Below are 17,240 nucleotides of genomic sequence, written 5' to 3' on the forward strand. Positions count from 1 at the left end.
GAAAAAAAAAGTCAAATTTCGCGTACTTCGGAAAAATTATTTTTTTTGGTAGAAAAAATTGACCTATCTTAATAAAAATTTTTGTGCATACTCTTTATTACATTTAGCAACTTTTACCTTTTGGGCATGCTGTAATAAAATCAATACGTCATCTATTTTTCGAAGCTTGAAAATGCCCTACCGACTTCGCCTCAAGGCGGGGCGAAGTCGGTGCCGTTTTAGAGATCAATTTTGACAAACTTCCCAAAGTCCTAGGTTTACGTCCTTTTAGGACCTGATCGACTTTTCCGAGATCTTTCTACTGGTCTTGGTCCCATTTAAAAAAAATAAGGGGGGATTTTTAATGCAACCATCTCGTAATCAATGTATAAATTGCACTTAGAATTCGAATTTCGATCTGAAATTTTGCATGAGTAATCCTTGGTAAGTCTATTTTCCCTAAATCGAACAAAAAGTTGAAAAAGTAACAGCTAACAGCTCAGCCGTTTAGCCGTTTTTTGGCTATTTTTAGGGCAAATCTGTCAAAAATTACGTAGAAATCAACATTTTAAAACATATTTTTGCCTTAAATCATGTGAAATGATACAAAAAAATATTTTTTATATTTCTAGTACCAGCAACTACCGGCTAGAATCGTTTAAAAACTTTTTGGATCGAAAAAGAGCATTATGTGGAGAGAGGTTTCGTGATTTATTTAAATAGAAAAAAGCCAATAAATTACTAAGCGGCTGAGCTGCCAGCCGTTAGCCGTTACTTTTCCAACTTTTTGTTCGATTTAGGGAAAATAGACCTACCAAGGATTACTCATGCAAAATTTTATATCGAAATTCGAATTCTAAGTGCCATTTATACATTGATTACGAGATGGTTGCATTAAACCCCCCCCCCCCTTTTTACGATTTGCAGGTTCAAAAAACCGAAAAAAACACAGAGTTCGCCCCGCTTTACCCTACAGACTTCTCAATCCTGCTAAGTCAAATGTTGGTAAAGTCAGTAAAACCATCCTTGAAACTGCAGTCAGCAAAGTTAAATCAGCAACAAATCTCAACCTTTGGCAAAATTCTGATCAGGTTATTGAATGGTTCATTGGCCTATGAAATAAGACAAAGCTAACATTTTTCAAATTTGATGTCTCTTTTTACCCTTCAATCAGCAAGGAACTTTTTGATATTGTTATCAACTGGTCAAAGCAGTACCATAATTTTACATCTGTGGAACTCAAAGCTTTACAAAACACTAGGAAATCATTTTTGTACCTGAATGAAGATCCTTGGATCAAAAAATCACAATCAAACTTTGACATAACCATGGGAAGTTTTGATGGTGCTGAATGTTGTGAACTGGTTAGTCTCTACATCCTTAGCAAGCTGTGTGACATCATTGAACAACCTCAAATTGGTCTGTACCGAGATGATGGTCTTGCTGTCCTTGATGGTTCTGGTCCACAGGTTGAACAAGTAAGAAAACGAGTTTTTCAACTTTTTAAAGATTTAGGACTGAAAGTAACAATAGAATGCAATATCACAAGCACCGAATTTTTGGATGCCTTTTTTGACCTGAAAGCCAACACTTTTCGACCTTTTAAGAAACCAAATACTGATCTCAGCTACATAAACTCGAAATCTAACCATCCTGCTAACATCAAGAAAGAAATTCCCAAAATGGTTTCAAGTAGAATTTCCAAACTTTCAAGTTCAAGATAGATCTTTGAAGCTGAGAAAATACCGTTCAAAAATGCATTGAATTCAGCTGGCTACAATGATGACTTCACTTACTCACCCAACCAACAACGTCATCCTACTACAAGGTGCAGGAGAAGAAAGGTTATTTGGTTTAACCCTCCTTTCTGTCAAACAGTGAAAACTAATGTTGCAAGGAAATTCTTCAGGTATCAGAATCAGGTATCAGAATGTAGCAGGCCTCAGGAACTTGGGCGACTTCGGAAATTCTTACTACTGATAGATAAACATTTTAAGAACACACCTCTTCAACAGTACTTCAACCGTTCTACAGTTAAAGTGTCTTATTGTTGTATGCCTAACATCAAAGCCATCATAGCTGGACATAACAAATTCTTACTTAAAGATACAGCTGCTGCAAACACTCAACCTGCAAGATTGTGCAACTGCCGTGGTGGCCAAGCTGTGTGTCCCGTTGGAGGCCAGTGCTTGAAGTCTTCCTTGGTCTACAAAGCAGAAGTCATCAATGCAGTCAAACCTGCCACATACATTGGCCTGACTGGTAACACTTATAAAGAAAGATTTACTGGTCACAAGTCATCCTTTAACAATGCCAATGCAGAGCACAAAACCAGCCTATCATCATTCATTTGGTCATTAAAACGAAATCAAACTAATTTTGATATTAGGTGGTCCATCCTGCAGCAAGCACCAACCTACAACCCTAGCTCCGGTGCATGCAAACTCTGCAACATAGAGAAGGTGAAGATCATGTTCAACAATGACGTCACCATGCTTAACAAGAGGTCTGAGATCAACAGCAAGTGCAGACACAGAGACAAGTTCCTTCTGATTGAACACCTGGCTGCTAATGATACCTGATACTGCCGTTTCAAGATAGTTTTTTTAAAATTATGTTTATTTGTAATTTCAATATTTTAAAAAATCCTCTAAATTTAATTGAAAAAATCTATTAATGCTAATATTATTGTCAGTATTAAATTGTAACTGAAGATTGCTTAATGCATGAAACATGATGTTTTACAAATAAACTTTTGTTCATTCTATGTGGACTATATATATATATATATATATTCATGTTTATCCTATATCCATTACTTATGCAATGCAATGTTGTTAATATTTTGAAATAAGTAAAGTTTAAAGCAATGAACAAACAAAAACTACCACTTACTTCCCCCTTTAATACCACCCTTTAATTTATTTCAAATTTGTGGGGAGGGGGTGGGGATTAGGGCTCTGAAGTTTGCAAGGTCCTACGTTCTTCGTTTAAACCCTCTTTAATTTATCTATGCATTTTACTCGTATACGGTCTTATTTTACTGTAATACTAATAACCTTTGTTGATTTTAGTGTCTGAAACGGCTAGAATCACCAGTATTTGCGACGAATGGGAGGCCAAAATAGGTCCCACTATTCCAGATGACATTCAAGTAAGTTCAATTTTTAGTAGCTCCGCTACTCGTACTCATAAACCTTCTTTGTCCTTGTAGTTAAACATTTCTTTGTGTGTGGGGAAGGGGGGAGGATTTACTCGGTGCTAAGATAGCGGGAAGATGGGTATGCGACTGTAAATTGCACTGGTACTTAAAGTTGTATTAGCCACGATATCTTATTCTTTGGCCCAATCGACCCAAAAAGGTCTACAAAAAATCTGAAACTTCCAATACTCAATAATGCACAGCATGACAATCTCGCAGCGCACAAAAAAAGCGAGAAAGGGACTTGTTTTCTTCATTCAAGTTTTCCATGTGCATGCATCATTGGTTCTTGGCTAATCCAGATTATGTAAAGGCCTTTTTATGCCGCATTTAACGATGTTTAAGTATAACATGTACGTTCAGCTGTATGTGGGGGCTAACAGCCTTAAAGTTCATAGATTTTTTTTAGATAATCCATCTCAGAAATAGTTTTCCGTGAACTGCACTGCACGTGCACATGATTCCATTAATTTTTATGTTTAGGGTCAGATTAGAAGTGTGGTTGGACAGGGAAGACTTATTATGGCGGAGAGGTTCAAACAATTTTCAGGTACATTAACATTTTATGTATTTTGAGGGAAAGGACATGGGTATAGTTTTCACTATTTCCACTTTTATAATAAAATAAACTCTTTTTCGTCATTTCGGACCTCCAAAACATGTATCTTTGACTTATTTGCAGCAGCTGTTTTAAAGTAGCTTTTTTGTGTTTTTTTTTATGTATTGTTAAAGGATCGTTATAAAAATTTCCGAGCTCCAGTTATTACACCAGTACCCAAAGTTTAGAAACTACGTTATCTAAAAAATTTGGGACCTTTTATTGAATTTTCGTTTGTTAATTCTAAACTAGTAGTGTCCAAACTTTTAAACCAATAAATTTAATCTACAAAAGTAGTAATTTGGTTTATCTTCATTTGGGATGTAAATCAAAATATATTTATTGGGATCCATGCTTTTTTTTCTATAACTATTTTAACACAATAATGAACAACAACAAAAAATTAGGCTTGGTTGATAATTGTGAATTTGGAACTGGCGAGAGGACCACGTCCTGCATGGATCTGGAGGGATTCTGGGATATGATTTATTTCCAGGTATGGTTTTTTTTCATAATTACAAAACTATTCTATAAATTATAATTCATTTTGTCTGTCAGTCAGTCCGTAACGCTATGGAGAAAATGGGGTATTCCTGTCCAGTTTTTTGTTTAGGAATATCATTCTCATTTAAACAAAAAACTCATTTTTTTATGCTAAAATGTGGTTTAATTTTGGTTTTTAATTTTCATTTATTTCCCGGCTATGATCATTTTTATCCCTGATATCAAGTTTCTTTTAATGATTAATAAAAATTCAAAAATCTTCCAAAAAAAATTGAAAATCTTCTAAAAATGACTTCCTCGGGGAAATAAATGGTTACCTCCGGGAAATAAATGAATATTTACATCCACTATTTAAGGGGTCGTTTATATGGGATTGAGTATTTCTTGGCTGCTATTAAAGATAAATAGTTAAAATTTTCAGTTAAGATTTCTAAGATATATGCGCTGCGAATATTGTCTAAACATAGTAAGTCAACATTATTTTAAAGAAGATATGATGTAATACTACATGGAAGAATATTTCACCTAAAAAAACGTAAACAATTTGCCTACGACTTTTTTTGTAATGTTATATTTTCTTGTGTAAAAAAAAATCTTTTTTATGCTTAGGTTATTGACGTAGACAAGAAGTTTGAAGAGCTTACAAAGATCGAACAAAACGATTGGAAAGAGGTATTTTTAACGCGTCTATTCTACAAGTTATGCCTGTAGAGTGTTTTTAAGCATATCTTTCTTTTCATCGCCTTTATAATTTCATAGTTATGCGATTATAACCTTAATTTTGGCTGAAACTCGTGTTAACTCTAGAGACATTAACGGAATTAATAGCTAAAATAAACACGTTCAATTTATCTACTGTTAGAATTTTATGCAAAAGTCGTGTAATCAATACTCTTTTTATTATCTTTTTTCTCTCATATTGAAAAGGCACTTATAAAAAAATGTATTTATAAACAAAGTTATTTCAGATAATTCCTGAAATCAAGCGAGTAGCCCCGAAGAAGAAGGTTGTTAAGAAAAATGTTTCTGCCAGCGAAAATAAGCCAGGAGCCTCCGGTAAAGTGTGCAGTGCAACATTATTCATATCTGCATAAATGGGGTGCCTGGGGTGGGTAAATACCCCTTTACCCCCACCCTTGGACGTTGGGGGGAATAAGTTTTACCCCATTTATTATACTAAAAGTAAAGAGAGTAGTTTATTGTTCTTATTCTAATGTAAATAATATACATTTATCAATAAAAATCGTCTGACATTACCTCCGGAAACATTGGGCTTTAAATTGAACTTATTCGTTTACTTAAAACTGTGAGCACTTTAATTAAATCTTAAATGTCGTATTCCTTAAGATCTCTGTATTAAAATTTAGAATTTTCACATGATATTTTCAGGCCTACGTGCTCACATTATGGCCCAGCGCAAGGCTGCTGCTGCTAAATCTGAATCAGGAATGAATATTCAATCATGGATTTATTTGTCCTTGTTCTTGAAAAAATAGAAATTAGCGATTCTAGTAAGTATTATTTCCTTCTAAAATTGCTAGTCGATTCAACCTTTTGTCTCTACGGGGTTGGGGTAGGTCAGGAAACTAACCTCCACCTCAAGTAAAAGCTTTCATGAAATCAGTATCCATACACCCAGCTAAAAACCTTGCTACTTTATTTTATAGAACTAGGGGCTATTAATTCGAAGGAGTAGGGGGGAAGCAGAATAATAGCCTGAAACCATCCCACGAAGAAAATCTAAAATTAAAATAGCCCCTAAAAATCTCGGGACTTATGTGAAGCTTCCCTGAAATGGAGAGTTCAATTATTTTAGTAGTTATTGAAATCACAATCTTGATATAATAAAAACCTTACTACTGTGTATTATAGGATAACATTTCTAAAAACAATTTTGATTTTTTACCATGTAGTTTCATACCTATATCATGACCTAAAACTTATACTCGTAAAATTTATATTTTGATTGTGAGTCAACCTGTAAAAATCCCAAGTTAAAATATTCATTTAAAAAAACAGGAGAGGTTGTAAAATCAGCTGAAAAACCGACTGCAGCTGCTAAATCTAGTATTAGAGACTTGATTGCCGCCAAGAGGGCTGCAATGCAGAAATCGTAAGTAATATTTGTAGCGCAGCTACTCCATAATTATGTTTATTAGGAGCAATAAGCATTAAATTTTGCAGGTTTCTATTTTTTGCATGGGATCCCCTGCTAAGGAGGAGGGAGGGGGAGGGGGGGAATGATAGCTTTAAACTTGCCTATCCTGTTTTTATTGGTAAAAGTAAAAAAAATTAAAAATAGTTTTTGCTCTTATAATAATAGCGATGTTTGCTTTTTTGAAAATGTTATGAAATTGCGGAAGTGAATTTCCACCATATTTAGGACCTCACCCAAGATTGTTGTGACAGAATCATCCGCAGAAAAGAAATCAGGTTAGAAATATCAAGTTAATTTATATCTTGTTGGGGTTGGATTCTAAAGCCCACTGGATATTAGGTTATGTAACACCCAACAGACTACCAACCCTTTAATTACACGACATTTTTCTGGAAATCCTAATTTGATTATTTAGTTTGTAAGTTTCAGATTTAAAAAATCCTAGATGTTACATTTTTGTGTGTCTTTACACTTAGGGACAGTTATATTTTTTTTATTTAAAAAATGCATAAGTTTTCATGAAAACAAATCTTGTTATTTTTTTTAGAGGGAGAAATGAGAGAATTTGATGGCGGTTTTTTCAGCGTTAAATCACCTGCCCGACCTGCCTCTACAGAATTGTAAGTTCTGATTTTTTCAATAGCGCAACTACGTTTTAACTGTGGTCTATCTGTCTGTACGTTTGTTTCAAATACATGTCAGGGAAGATACCTATAAAAATGAAAGAAAAAAAAGAAGAGTCAACGAAAGCACGGACCTTCAATAGAATTAACTGTGTTTAGTTAATCATATCACGGTTCACATATATGTAAACTAAGCGAGCTTTAGGGCAAACTGCGAAGGTCTTTATAGTGACTATAAAAGAGGGGATAGGTAACTCTAAGCCGATGTATCCTGAAAGGCTGAATGACGTCATATTAGAGTAATTTCTATCTACTCTGTTCTATCTATAGTTGCACTGTCTGAAATGCTAGGCTATTAAGTTGAGTAACTATATTTTGTGAAAGTTGTTGGGATTTAAGTGGCGGAACTGTGTAGTTTTTCTTTTAAAAAATGGATCAATAATGGATGTAGAATATACGTGGATTTTATAAAAGTAGAAAAATTGTTGTTCATATAGGTTGCAATTTCCCCTCGCATTGATTGGACGGGTCGATTATCAATTAGGAGGGGAGGGGATAGGGTAATTTAGCCCACTAGAGAGTTCACTTTATCATAGAACATGAAAATCTCGTGTAAGATCCAAGTAATAATAAAAACATTGGATCAATCGGAAAATAACAATACAACTACTGAACAGAATATAGTTCGGATTTGTTATTTCAACGACTGACTGGAGACGGATTGATACTAAAAAAAAACGCATATTGTAGGAAGCGTAGCCCACTGTCACCAGGACGTTCCAGGTCTCCAGGTAGAAGTGCTCCAGCTTCCCCCGCCTCCGGGCTCACTCCCTCAAGCAAGGGACTTTCTACTGGTGGTGACAGGTAAGACTTCCAACCATACTCAATAATTCATTTTTAAAAGCGAAACTGTTCTATAATTAGGGTCGGATCGTTCGTGTGACCGTATTAGTGAACTCTTTTCGTTAATTTTGATATGTTAGAATTGTTTTATTGATTTCAAACTTTGCATAATAATTCCTTTAACAAATAGGTAAATTTGGAAACGTACAAACTATACAGTTGTTATCAGAAAGTCCGTGCGCTCAATTAAAACATGCTGATTTTTAACTATTTTAGCTTTTACATTTTGATGATATGTCAGTTGTGACAATTTTTATTAGATAATATTAAATGTAGTCCATATAATAAGAGTATTAAAACTACTACTTCTGAAAATCTAAAATTATTAGACTGCGACGTGCTGTATTGACTGACAGTGCAAGGCGTTTATCCGGAATGGTGTCGCCGTTTGTCTCCCAGATGGCTAGAAGATCCCTGGGACCTGTAGGATCTGCAGACAATCAGCAGCAGGCTGTGGCAGCCTCCCCTGGCACTTCCAGCAAACCTGTCCGGAGGTAAGAATTCATTTCAAAATTGGAAAATATTGTATCATATACAGTTTTCTGCTGATAGTAAAATAAGACATTTTGATTTATTTTTGGTTTACTGGCCGCGAGGGACAGAAGACCCTAATTTAGTTTTCCTTGTAAAAGTGTCTATAATACGATAGATGGTTTGTATGGCTCAGAACTGGTTCTGATCCAATGGAAATTAACCTGAATCAGATGTTTCCAATTGTGTTTAAATGTTTGTTTTCGCGAACAATAAAACTATTTTTGAATCTCTTGAAAAATAGGAATATGTGAATTCAGTAACTCCTTAGCAAAATCTTCCAAAATAAACAATAATTGTTGCCGCGTTAGTTGTTGACATAACTGTTCTTGTTTTTTAAGATCCACACTATTTGATGATATGGAGGAGAATGAAGAATTAGAAAAAGAAAATAATGAAACTGACAACATTACAGGAATTTAATACTCATATTTCTTTACTTTAAAATTAAATTTTTCGTGTACTTGTACTTCGTGTACATGAAAAATCGCTCCTGAAAAGAACACCCCCCCCCCAAAAAAAAAAAAAAAAAAAATTATAAAGTTATAAACACTTTTTCCTTTTTTAAACTAAATCTGAAGGTTGAGGGTCGACTAACCCCTTCCCAGATGGGCCTCTTTGAGCGAAGTAGCTTGTTATAATATAAAGAAGTATTTAATTTGATTACTAGAAAACAATGCCTTTGATGACCTTGTTATTCCCATAGTCAGTCCAGTAAAAAAGGTATTATTTGCATTCATTCTTTTAGTCAAACTTACCAGGGAGGGAGGGGACATTGGCCTGTTTCTAAAGTTTTAAAATAATGTTTGAAAACTTGAATTTCTATTGATTTGTTCTTAAGGTTGAGTGCCCAAACGTTTCAACTACTCATTGAAATATTAACCCTTAACGGTCGGGGGGGGGGGGGGGCGTTGAACGCCCCCCCCCCCATCCGGTTTTTTCTATCTCATTTTCTGTGTGTGAAAGATAAAGAGCCCAAACTGCTTGACTTTTTAAGTGTGGGTATGAGACATAATTGAGAGTTGAATTTTTTTGATTATCTCGATCCTGGCGGGCACAGGATGCCAGCAAACCTGGCAGGGTCATCCAGCCAAAGAGCAAAAATATTTTTTTGACTTAAACAAAGCATTTTATCTTACCAAAATACTAAAATATCCTCTAGAAGTACATCCTTATATTAAATACAGATGTTCTAGTCAATTTTAAGTTCCAGGTATGATCCTGCAGGTCCTGATCCTCCAGGTCTCCAGAAATCTTTAAAAGGCTCCTGTGGCCGCAATTTTTGACTTAGAGACTTCAAATTTCAAACTTAAGCTTATCTTACATGTCTACATAATGTATTAAAATTAATGTATCCGCCGCCGTTTTCCCGCCGACCGCCGACTGCGGCGGCTGGCAGCTGCCAAGTACAGCTGCGGCCGCTGAAATTATATTTTGATATTTCAAATATGAAATTTACTTAAAGATAAACATTTTCTACTAAAAAATTTTTATTCTAGCTTCAAAAATAAAAAAATTACAGCCGTTTGAAAATTATAAGTAAAAAAGGACCTAAAAACAAAGGTTGTTAAATAGAAGGGTGAAGGAAGCGAAAATTGACCTTGACTTACTTAAGGTCGGAAATTCATCATAACACAAGGGACTTGCACAAAAATTTTTAGCCCTCTAGCTCTAATAGGAACTGAGATAATACGGGGGGGCGTTGAACGCCCCTCCCCCCCCCCCCCCCCCCGACTGATTAAGGTACGGCAAGGGGCCCGACTGTAAGGGGTTAAAAAGGGGTAATTTCGTTTGTTATCATTGGGGATAAACAACAGTTTATCGGCCATTGTCTTATCCCTTTAGATCTCTGAAATTTTACATTTGTATTATTCTTATTTTATAATAGTATGCTTACAGCATTTTTTAAAAAAGGTTCTAGTTTTACTTAAAATTGTTATTGTTTGATATTTCTTTATTTAGACCTACAGTCATGATCATTCTTTTGATGCTTCTACACATGAACAGGTAGTTTTCCTTTCCATTTTCATTTGAGCTTGTTTGGTTCTTCTAATTTATTTAAAGAATAGTTGGATATTGTGACAGGGTAATTTTAAAAGCGAAGCTTTTCTATAATTAGGGTCGGTCCGTCCGTCCGTCCGTCCAAGTTAGTTCGCTTTTATTCGTTAATTTAGGCATAATAGAATTGTTCTATCGATTTCAAAATTTTGCATGGTGATTCCTGTAGTAGTTAGGTACGATTTAGAAAGCGTAGCAACTCTATAATTGTTACCAGAATGTCCGTACGTTCATTTTAAACATGTTGATTTTTTTACTATTTTAATTACAATTTTTTTATGTGATAAAATCATCCGATTGATCTGATTTTTTGATTACTGATTCCTATTACAATAAGGTACAATATTATGAGCGAAGCATCTCTATAATCATGTATTAAAATGTCAGTATGTCCTTAAACAGAATTCTGCATTTAATAAGTTTTGCAACAAATTTACGTATAATTTTGTCAAACCTTATATTTTCATATTTTGTATAATCAGTTTTGACACTCAACAATAGTTAATATTCGTCTGTCATATCGTTCCAGAGCTTCGCTTTTATGGATGTTGTCATCCTTGTTATCGTCAATTTAGGTGACAAAAATAGTCAATACGTTCCTCCTTGGTCAGGGTATTATTAACCAGCTGAAGAAAAAATATTTTATATCCCTTGTTCTTGTTATCTTTACCTGATTAATACTCCTTGGGACGGTTGATAACAACGTATCTTTTGCAGACAACAAATACTTTATTTGTGTCGATAGGCCCTAATTGTAAATGGTAATAATCTGCATATAGAAGACAAAAACTCAACTCACCCATTCACTATAAAAAGCTTGTTCTGAAAGTAGAAACAAATTGATATCTCTATAATACATCAGTTTACACATCCTATAGTCAAATATACAGGGCGACCACTGCATACTATATATACTATTTATACTATATAGGATGAATTTGGATACTATATCATACTATATGACAAAAATTTACTATATATACTATATAATTTCACCTTTATTTGACCAAAATTTACTATATATACTATATAATATTACATTTATATAACAAAAAACGAATATTGTCAGTTTTGCGATAACGCCTCTTAAGGTGTGTTTTGTCTTATTTTCACATCTGGTTTTCTCCTATTTCTAGCCCCTGCGGGGGTTTCTAGCCCTGCGGGGCAACCAATGACCTTTATCTTATCTAACCTAACCTTCAATAACCTATCAAAAGATACTGTGATACGACAAAAATGAATAAAGCTCTACAGTAAGAAAGAGATGAAGAAAATCCATTAAAATATATTATTGTTTGTGATTGTGATTTAAATATCAGTTATTTTTCATTATAGAATTAACTTAAGGTGGAGGGAAAAGTTTTGCCACTTTCACTTACTCCATGATTATTAGGCTAGGTATTAATGTAAGACTAAAGGTTATTTGGGATAAAAGTTTACTTTTGGGTAATAGTTCACTAATATTGATTGATTTTTTGGATAGGTCTCCAGGTTCAGGTGCTGCAGGCTGGAAGGTGGTTTCTGGACAGGTAAAAAAATTTAAAATTTTGTTTGAAGAGTTAGAGATCAACTTATTAAACAAAATACCTATGCACCTTTTGGGATTTTATTAACATACTAATCCGAAGAAAAAAATAAATTAGGCCTCCAAGTTCTGGTCCTGCAGGCCTCCAGGTTCACTCTGGACAGGTAAAAAATCTAATTTCTTATTTTAGGAGTTAGAGGTCCACTTATAAAACAGAATATGTACCTTTTTGGATGTTACTAACAATTTTGAAGAAAAAATTAAAATCGACCTCCAAGTTCAGGTCTTGCAGGCCTCCAGGTCTACTCTGGACAGGTAAACAATCAAATTTCTTATATGACGAGTTAGAGTTAAATTTATATAACAGAATATGAATTTATTTGGATAATATTAACATATCAGCCTCCAAGTTAAGGTTCACTCAGGACAGCTAAAATATTCAAATTTCTTATTTGAAGAGTTAAGAGGTCAGAATATGCATCTATTTGGATGTTATTAACATATCTGAAGAACAAAATAAAATTGTCCATCAAGTTCAGGACCTGTTGGCCTCCAGGTCTTCTCTGAGGTCTGAAGTCTTCTCTGGAGGCCTGCAGCACCTGTACCTGGAGAGCAAGTGTATTTTTTCTTCTGTTATGTAAATAACGTCTAAAAAAATGCTTATGGTGTTTTAAAAACTAACCTTTAACTCTATAAATAGGAAAATTTTGATTTTTACCTGTCCAGAGTCCACCTTGAGGCCTGCAGCACATTAATATAGAGGTCAATTGTCATTTTTTCTTTAAACACATAAATAACATCTAAAAAGATGCCTATGTTGTCTAATAAACTAACCTCTAACTTCTTAAATAAAAAAATGATTTTATACCTGTCCAGAGTCCACCTGGAGGCCTGCAGCACCTAAACCTGGAGGCCAAATTTTTTTCCTTCAAATATATAAATAACATCCAAATATAAGCTCATTTTTTTAACAAATATACCATTAACTGTTCAAGTAAGAAGTCCCTGTCCAAAGTCCACCTAAGGCTCTGCAGCACCTGAACCTGGAGGCTAAATGTCATTTTTTCTTCAAATATGTAAAAAAAAATATTCAAATACTCGTTTAAAATTTTACCTCTAACTCTTCAAACAAAAATTAAATTTTACCTGTCCAGAGTAGACCTGGAGGCCTGCATGACCAGAACTTGGAGGTCGATTTTAATTTTTTCTTCATTAATGTTCATAACATCCAAAAAGATGCATATTCTGCTTTATATGTTGACCTCTAACTCTTCAAATTAAAAAATTGATTTATAACCTGTCCAGAGTGGACCTGGAGGCCTTCAAGGCCAGAACTTGAAGGCCTATCTTAATTTTTTCTTCAGATATGTTAATAACATCCAAAATTATGCATATTCTGTTTAATAAGTTGATCTCTAACTCTTCAAACAGAAATTTTCATTTTTTTTACTTGTTCAGAAACCAACTAGCCTGCAGCACCTGAACCTGGAGACCTATCTAAAAATGATTAAATATGCATGAAATACTACACACAAAAGTAAACTTTTATCCCAAATAACATATAGACTCAAATTAATACTTAGTCTAATAATCACAGATTAAGCGAAAGTGGCAAAACTTTCCCCCCCCCCCCCCCCCCCTCCTTATATGTGAAATTGCTTTGATAACAGCTTTGCTTTGAGTTATTATTGAATGATGTATATACTATGTATTGCTAAATAATTTAAAGTCAGATACTATATCATACTATATGAGGGAAAAAAAATATACTATATATACTATATGGATAAAAAAAATATACTATAAAAATACTATATTTTTTTGGTTTTGGAGTGGTCGCCCTATATAGGGTTGGCAGGAAAAGTCCATGGCAGATTAAACTACATGTTTTTTTTCCGGTTTTAACCACCAACAAAAATCCATAGAAAAAGTCCACCTTGAGAAAAATGCTGTTTTTGCCTCCAAAAAGGCCCTAAATTACTACATTTTCTTAAGAAAATTCTTATTTTTCTTAAAATGACTGTACATACAACATTAAAACATTAGAATTTACAACAAAAAAGACTTATATTTAGAAAGCAACTTTTTTATTTGAAAAATGCATTTAGGTATGAGAGAGACAATAGTGAGCTGAGAGGATTTCTTGGTAGCACAGATACTCTACAATTCTCTTGTATGAATGAACGATAGTACCTAAAAAAATTAGGCTCGCCTCTTAAATTTTAAAACTAACAGATACAAATTTTTGGATTAAATATGCTACAAAATTTATCTATGAAACATAGAATAATAATTCAGAAACTAACAAATACTTTAAGCTTAAATTAGGAACAGTGATATTTTGACTCCCTTAATAATTTAACATAAATGTCGATAAGTTAATTTTATAATTTAAGAGGCAATACTAAATTTATACTTACGTTCATTCATTCAAGATAATTGTAGAGTATCTGTACTACCAAGAAGTCCTCTTAGCTCACTATTGCCTCTCTCATACCTAAATACAAAAGATTGGGTCAATACGTTGACATTTACGGAGATATTTTTTTTTTAAGGGGGGGGGAAGTTCTGACACATTTGCGTAAACGGTGAGTATAGGCTTTATCTTTGGACTGAGAGGATAGGTTATTAGGGATAAAATCATTCTTATATGATGAATTTCCCCCAGATTTAAGATTTTTTGGATAGGCCTCCAGGTTCCGGAGCTCCAGGCCTCCAGGTGGTCCCTGTACAGGTAAAAATGAAAAAAAAAAAAAAAAATTTAAAGTTAAAAATCAACTTATAAAACAAAATATGCATATTTTTTCTTCAAATATGTGAATAATATTAAAAAAGATGCATATTTTGTTTTATAAGTTGACCTGTAACTTAAAAAAAAAAATTTTTTTTTTCATTTTTACCTGTACAGAGACCACCTGGAGGCCTGGAGCTCCGGAACCTGGAGGCCTATCCAAAAAATCTTAAATCTGGGGGAAATTCATCATATAAGAATGATTTTATCCCTAATAACCTATCCTCTCAGTCCAAAGATAAAGCCTATACTCACCGTTTACGCAAATGTGTCAGAACTTCCCCCCCCCCCCCCCCTTAACTTTTTATAAGTCTGGACTTTTCCTGGATTAAACCAATAAAATCCGGACTTTTGCTTGTCCGCAGACTTTTCTACAAAAAAAAAAACGAATTTTGCCAACCCTGGTCAAATAAGAGAAATAAGTACCATCCTGATATGTAGGATTCTGTGCGCTTCTTAATTGCAGATGGGCTTTAAAAAAGTTTCTTGACATCCATTGTATGTTTGATTTTCACGAGGCCTTTGATTGTCAGTTACCTGAAACAAGAGAGCATATCCGATTAGCGCTGACATAGTAGCAATAGGATTAGGTACAACTTTGAATCCCTTTAGTGCCGAGATTCAAACCAATCACAATATGAATTTTATAAACATTTAGGAAATGGAGAAGCAGTTTGACCTGCTGTTATCCAACGGCCACCAGGATTCCATGGACCTGGATACTGCTGCAGGACGATTTGACTCCATCCTCAGGGAAAATGACAGCGCAAAGAAAGGTTTGCTAAATCGTCTTTTAATTGATTAAGGAGATGTTCAATAGTAGCTGGTTTTTCAACAGTAAAAGAGATAAAGAAAGTTTTTTTTCTCGTATTCATTCGAATCCGGTGGATAGGAACCGGTTCTCATCCATACAAAAAAAACTATGTCTAGCACCGTATTATACGCAGCTTTCTACGAATATAAAAATTTACAATCATAAGATTAAAACCAGTTTTTTTAGCCGGTGCATTTGGCATCTCGGGGCTAAAAAAACTAGTTTTAATCTTATAATTGTACATTCTATATTAGGGTGGGTTCATATCGGAATTAGACAAAGCGGGGATATGCAACAGATAAATTTAACCTTAAAAACATTTCTGACCGAAAAAGAATTTTAAAAAATTGAGTTTTAGAACACGACCACTTAAAAATATAATTCATTACTTATTAGTATGCAAAGACGACATTCAAAAAAAATTTTGAATCAGAACTATGGCTTCATTGTGCTCCCTGGAAAGGCCTTGAGGAGCTGAATCAGGAACTTTTGTCCGTTTCAAAATATCTCGTTCCTAGCCTTAGAAATCACTAAAAAAACAAAAAAATTTAAGGTTTATTGAGAATTGTCCAATTTGTAGAGGTTTTTTAGATTTTCTCAGGCTAGGAACGAGATATTTTGAAACGGACAAAAGTTCCTGACTCAGCTCCCCAAGGCATTTCCAGGGAGCACCATGAAGCCATAGTTCTGATTCAATAAATTTTTTACTCCCATTTACAAATAGCTATACAATTGAATGTCTGGTCGTCAGCGGTTTTAAGACTATATATCCAGAGGTGTATTATATCTATATAAATTGAGTGCAGATCCCCGCTTTGGCCTTAGAAAAAAAATGTCCAAAATCGACCCACCCTATTCTATATCCGCGGAAAGCAGTTTATAATACGATGCGAGAAATAACTATTAATATTTAATGAAAATATTAAGAGATATCGGCGCTAAGCCCGTAAGGGATATTTATTCCTCCTGTAGCCGTAATTTCCTTATCATATTCCAGTTGACACACATTCATCGAGATGCCTAGCATGGGTCACGGGTAGCCCGCGTGAATTTTATCCCTTTAAGAAATAAATATTGATTTGTCAACTTGAAAGGTAAGTCCTCTAATTCGGGTCACCTTAGCATTACATACAGAATGACAGACAGACAGAAACACTTATAAAGTCGTTGCTCGTATTCATTCGAATACGGTGGATAGGAACCGGTTCACATCCATACGAAAAAACTATGTCTAGCATCGTATTATATCCAGCTTTCTACGAATATAAAATGTACAATCATAAGAATAAAACCAGTTTTTTAGCCGGTGCCTTCGGCACCTCAGGGCTAAAAAAACTATTTAATCTTATAATTGTACATTCTATATCCGCGGAAAGCCGTTTATAATACGATGCGAGAAATAACTATTCTTCTATTACAATTACAGTATTTTATCCATCCATTCCATAGCACATGATCCCTGTGGTTGGCCTAAACCTTACACTATCCTAATCACACTGGTTAGGGCGAACAAAGCCTAACTTTAATAAATTACTACTAACCCAGCTGTAACTA

At 34.3% G+C, this 17,240-nt stretch overlaps 1 protein-coding gene across 2 annotated transcripts in view; it reads left to right on the forward strand.

Moving 5' to 3' along the window:
- The window catches only part of LOC145334545 (uncharacterized), a 47,667-nt gene that overhangs the window by 26,885 nt on the left and 3,542 nt on the right, over positions 1–17,240 (forward strand). For both annotated transcript variants that reach the window (XM_080180010.1, XM_080180012.1), the window contains exons 33-47: positions 3,054–3,133; positions 3,665–3,731; positions 4,187–4,275; positions 4,893–4,955; positions 5,252–5,339; positions 5,673–5,726; positions 6,300–6,396; positions 6,667–6,716; positions 6,989–7,061; positions 7,815–7,928; positions 8,297–8,461; positions 8,840–8,911; positions 9,167–9,221; positions 10,461–10,505; positions 15,531–15,648. In XM_080180010.1, the coding sequence (XP_080036136.1) occupies positions 3,054–3,133; positions 3,665–3,731; positions 4,187–4,275; positions 4,893–4,955; positions 5,252–5,339; positions 5,673–5,726; positions 6,300–6,396; positions 6,667–6,716; positions 6,989–7,061; positions 7,815–7,928; positions 8,297–8,461; positions 8,840–8,911; positions 9,167–9,221; positions 10,461–10,505; positions 15,531–15,648 (1,230 nt within the window). The remainder of the gene's footprint in view (positions 1–3,053; positions 3,134–3,664; positions 3,732–4,186; positions 4,276–4,892; positions 4,956–5,251; positions 5,340–5,672; positions 5,727–6,299; positions 6,397–6,666; positions 6,717–6,988; positions 7,062–7,814; positions 7,929–8,296; positions 8,462–8,839; positions 8,912–9,166; positions 9,222–10,460; positions 10,506–15,530; positions 15,649–17,240) is intronic.

This window comes from Acartia tonsa, chromosome 12 (assembly GCF_053477335.1).
Source record: "Acartia tonsa isolate MP-2025a chromosome 12, ASM5347733v1, whole genome shotgun sequence".
Classification (NCBI taxonomy): Eukaryota; Metazoa; Arthropoda; class Copepoda; order Calanoida; family Acartiidae; genus Acartia; species Acartia tonsa.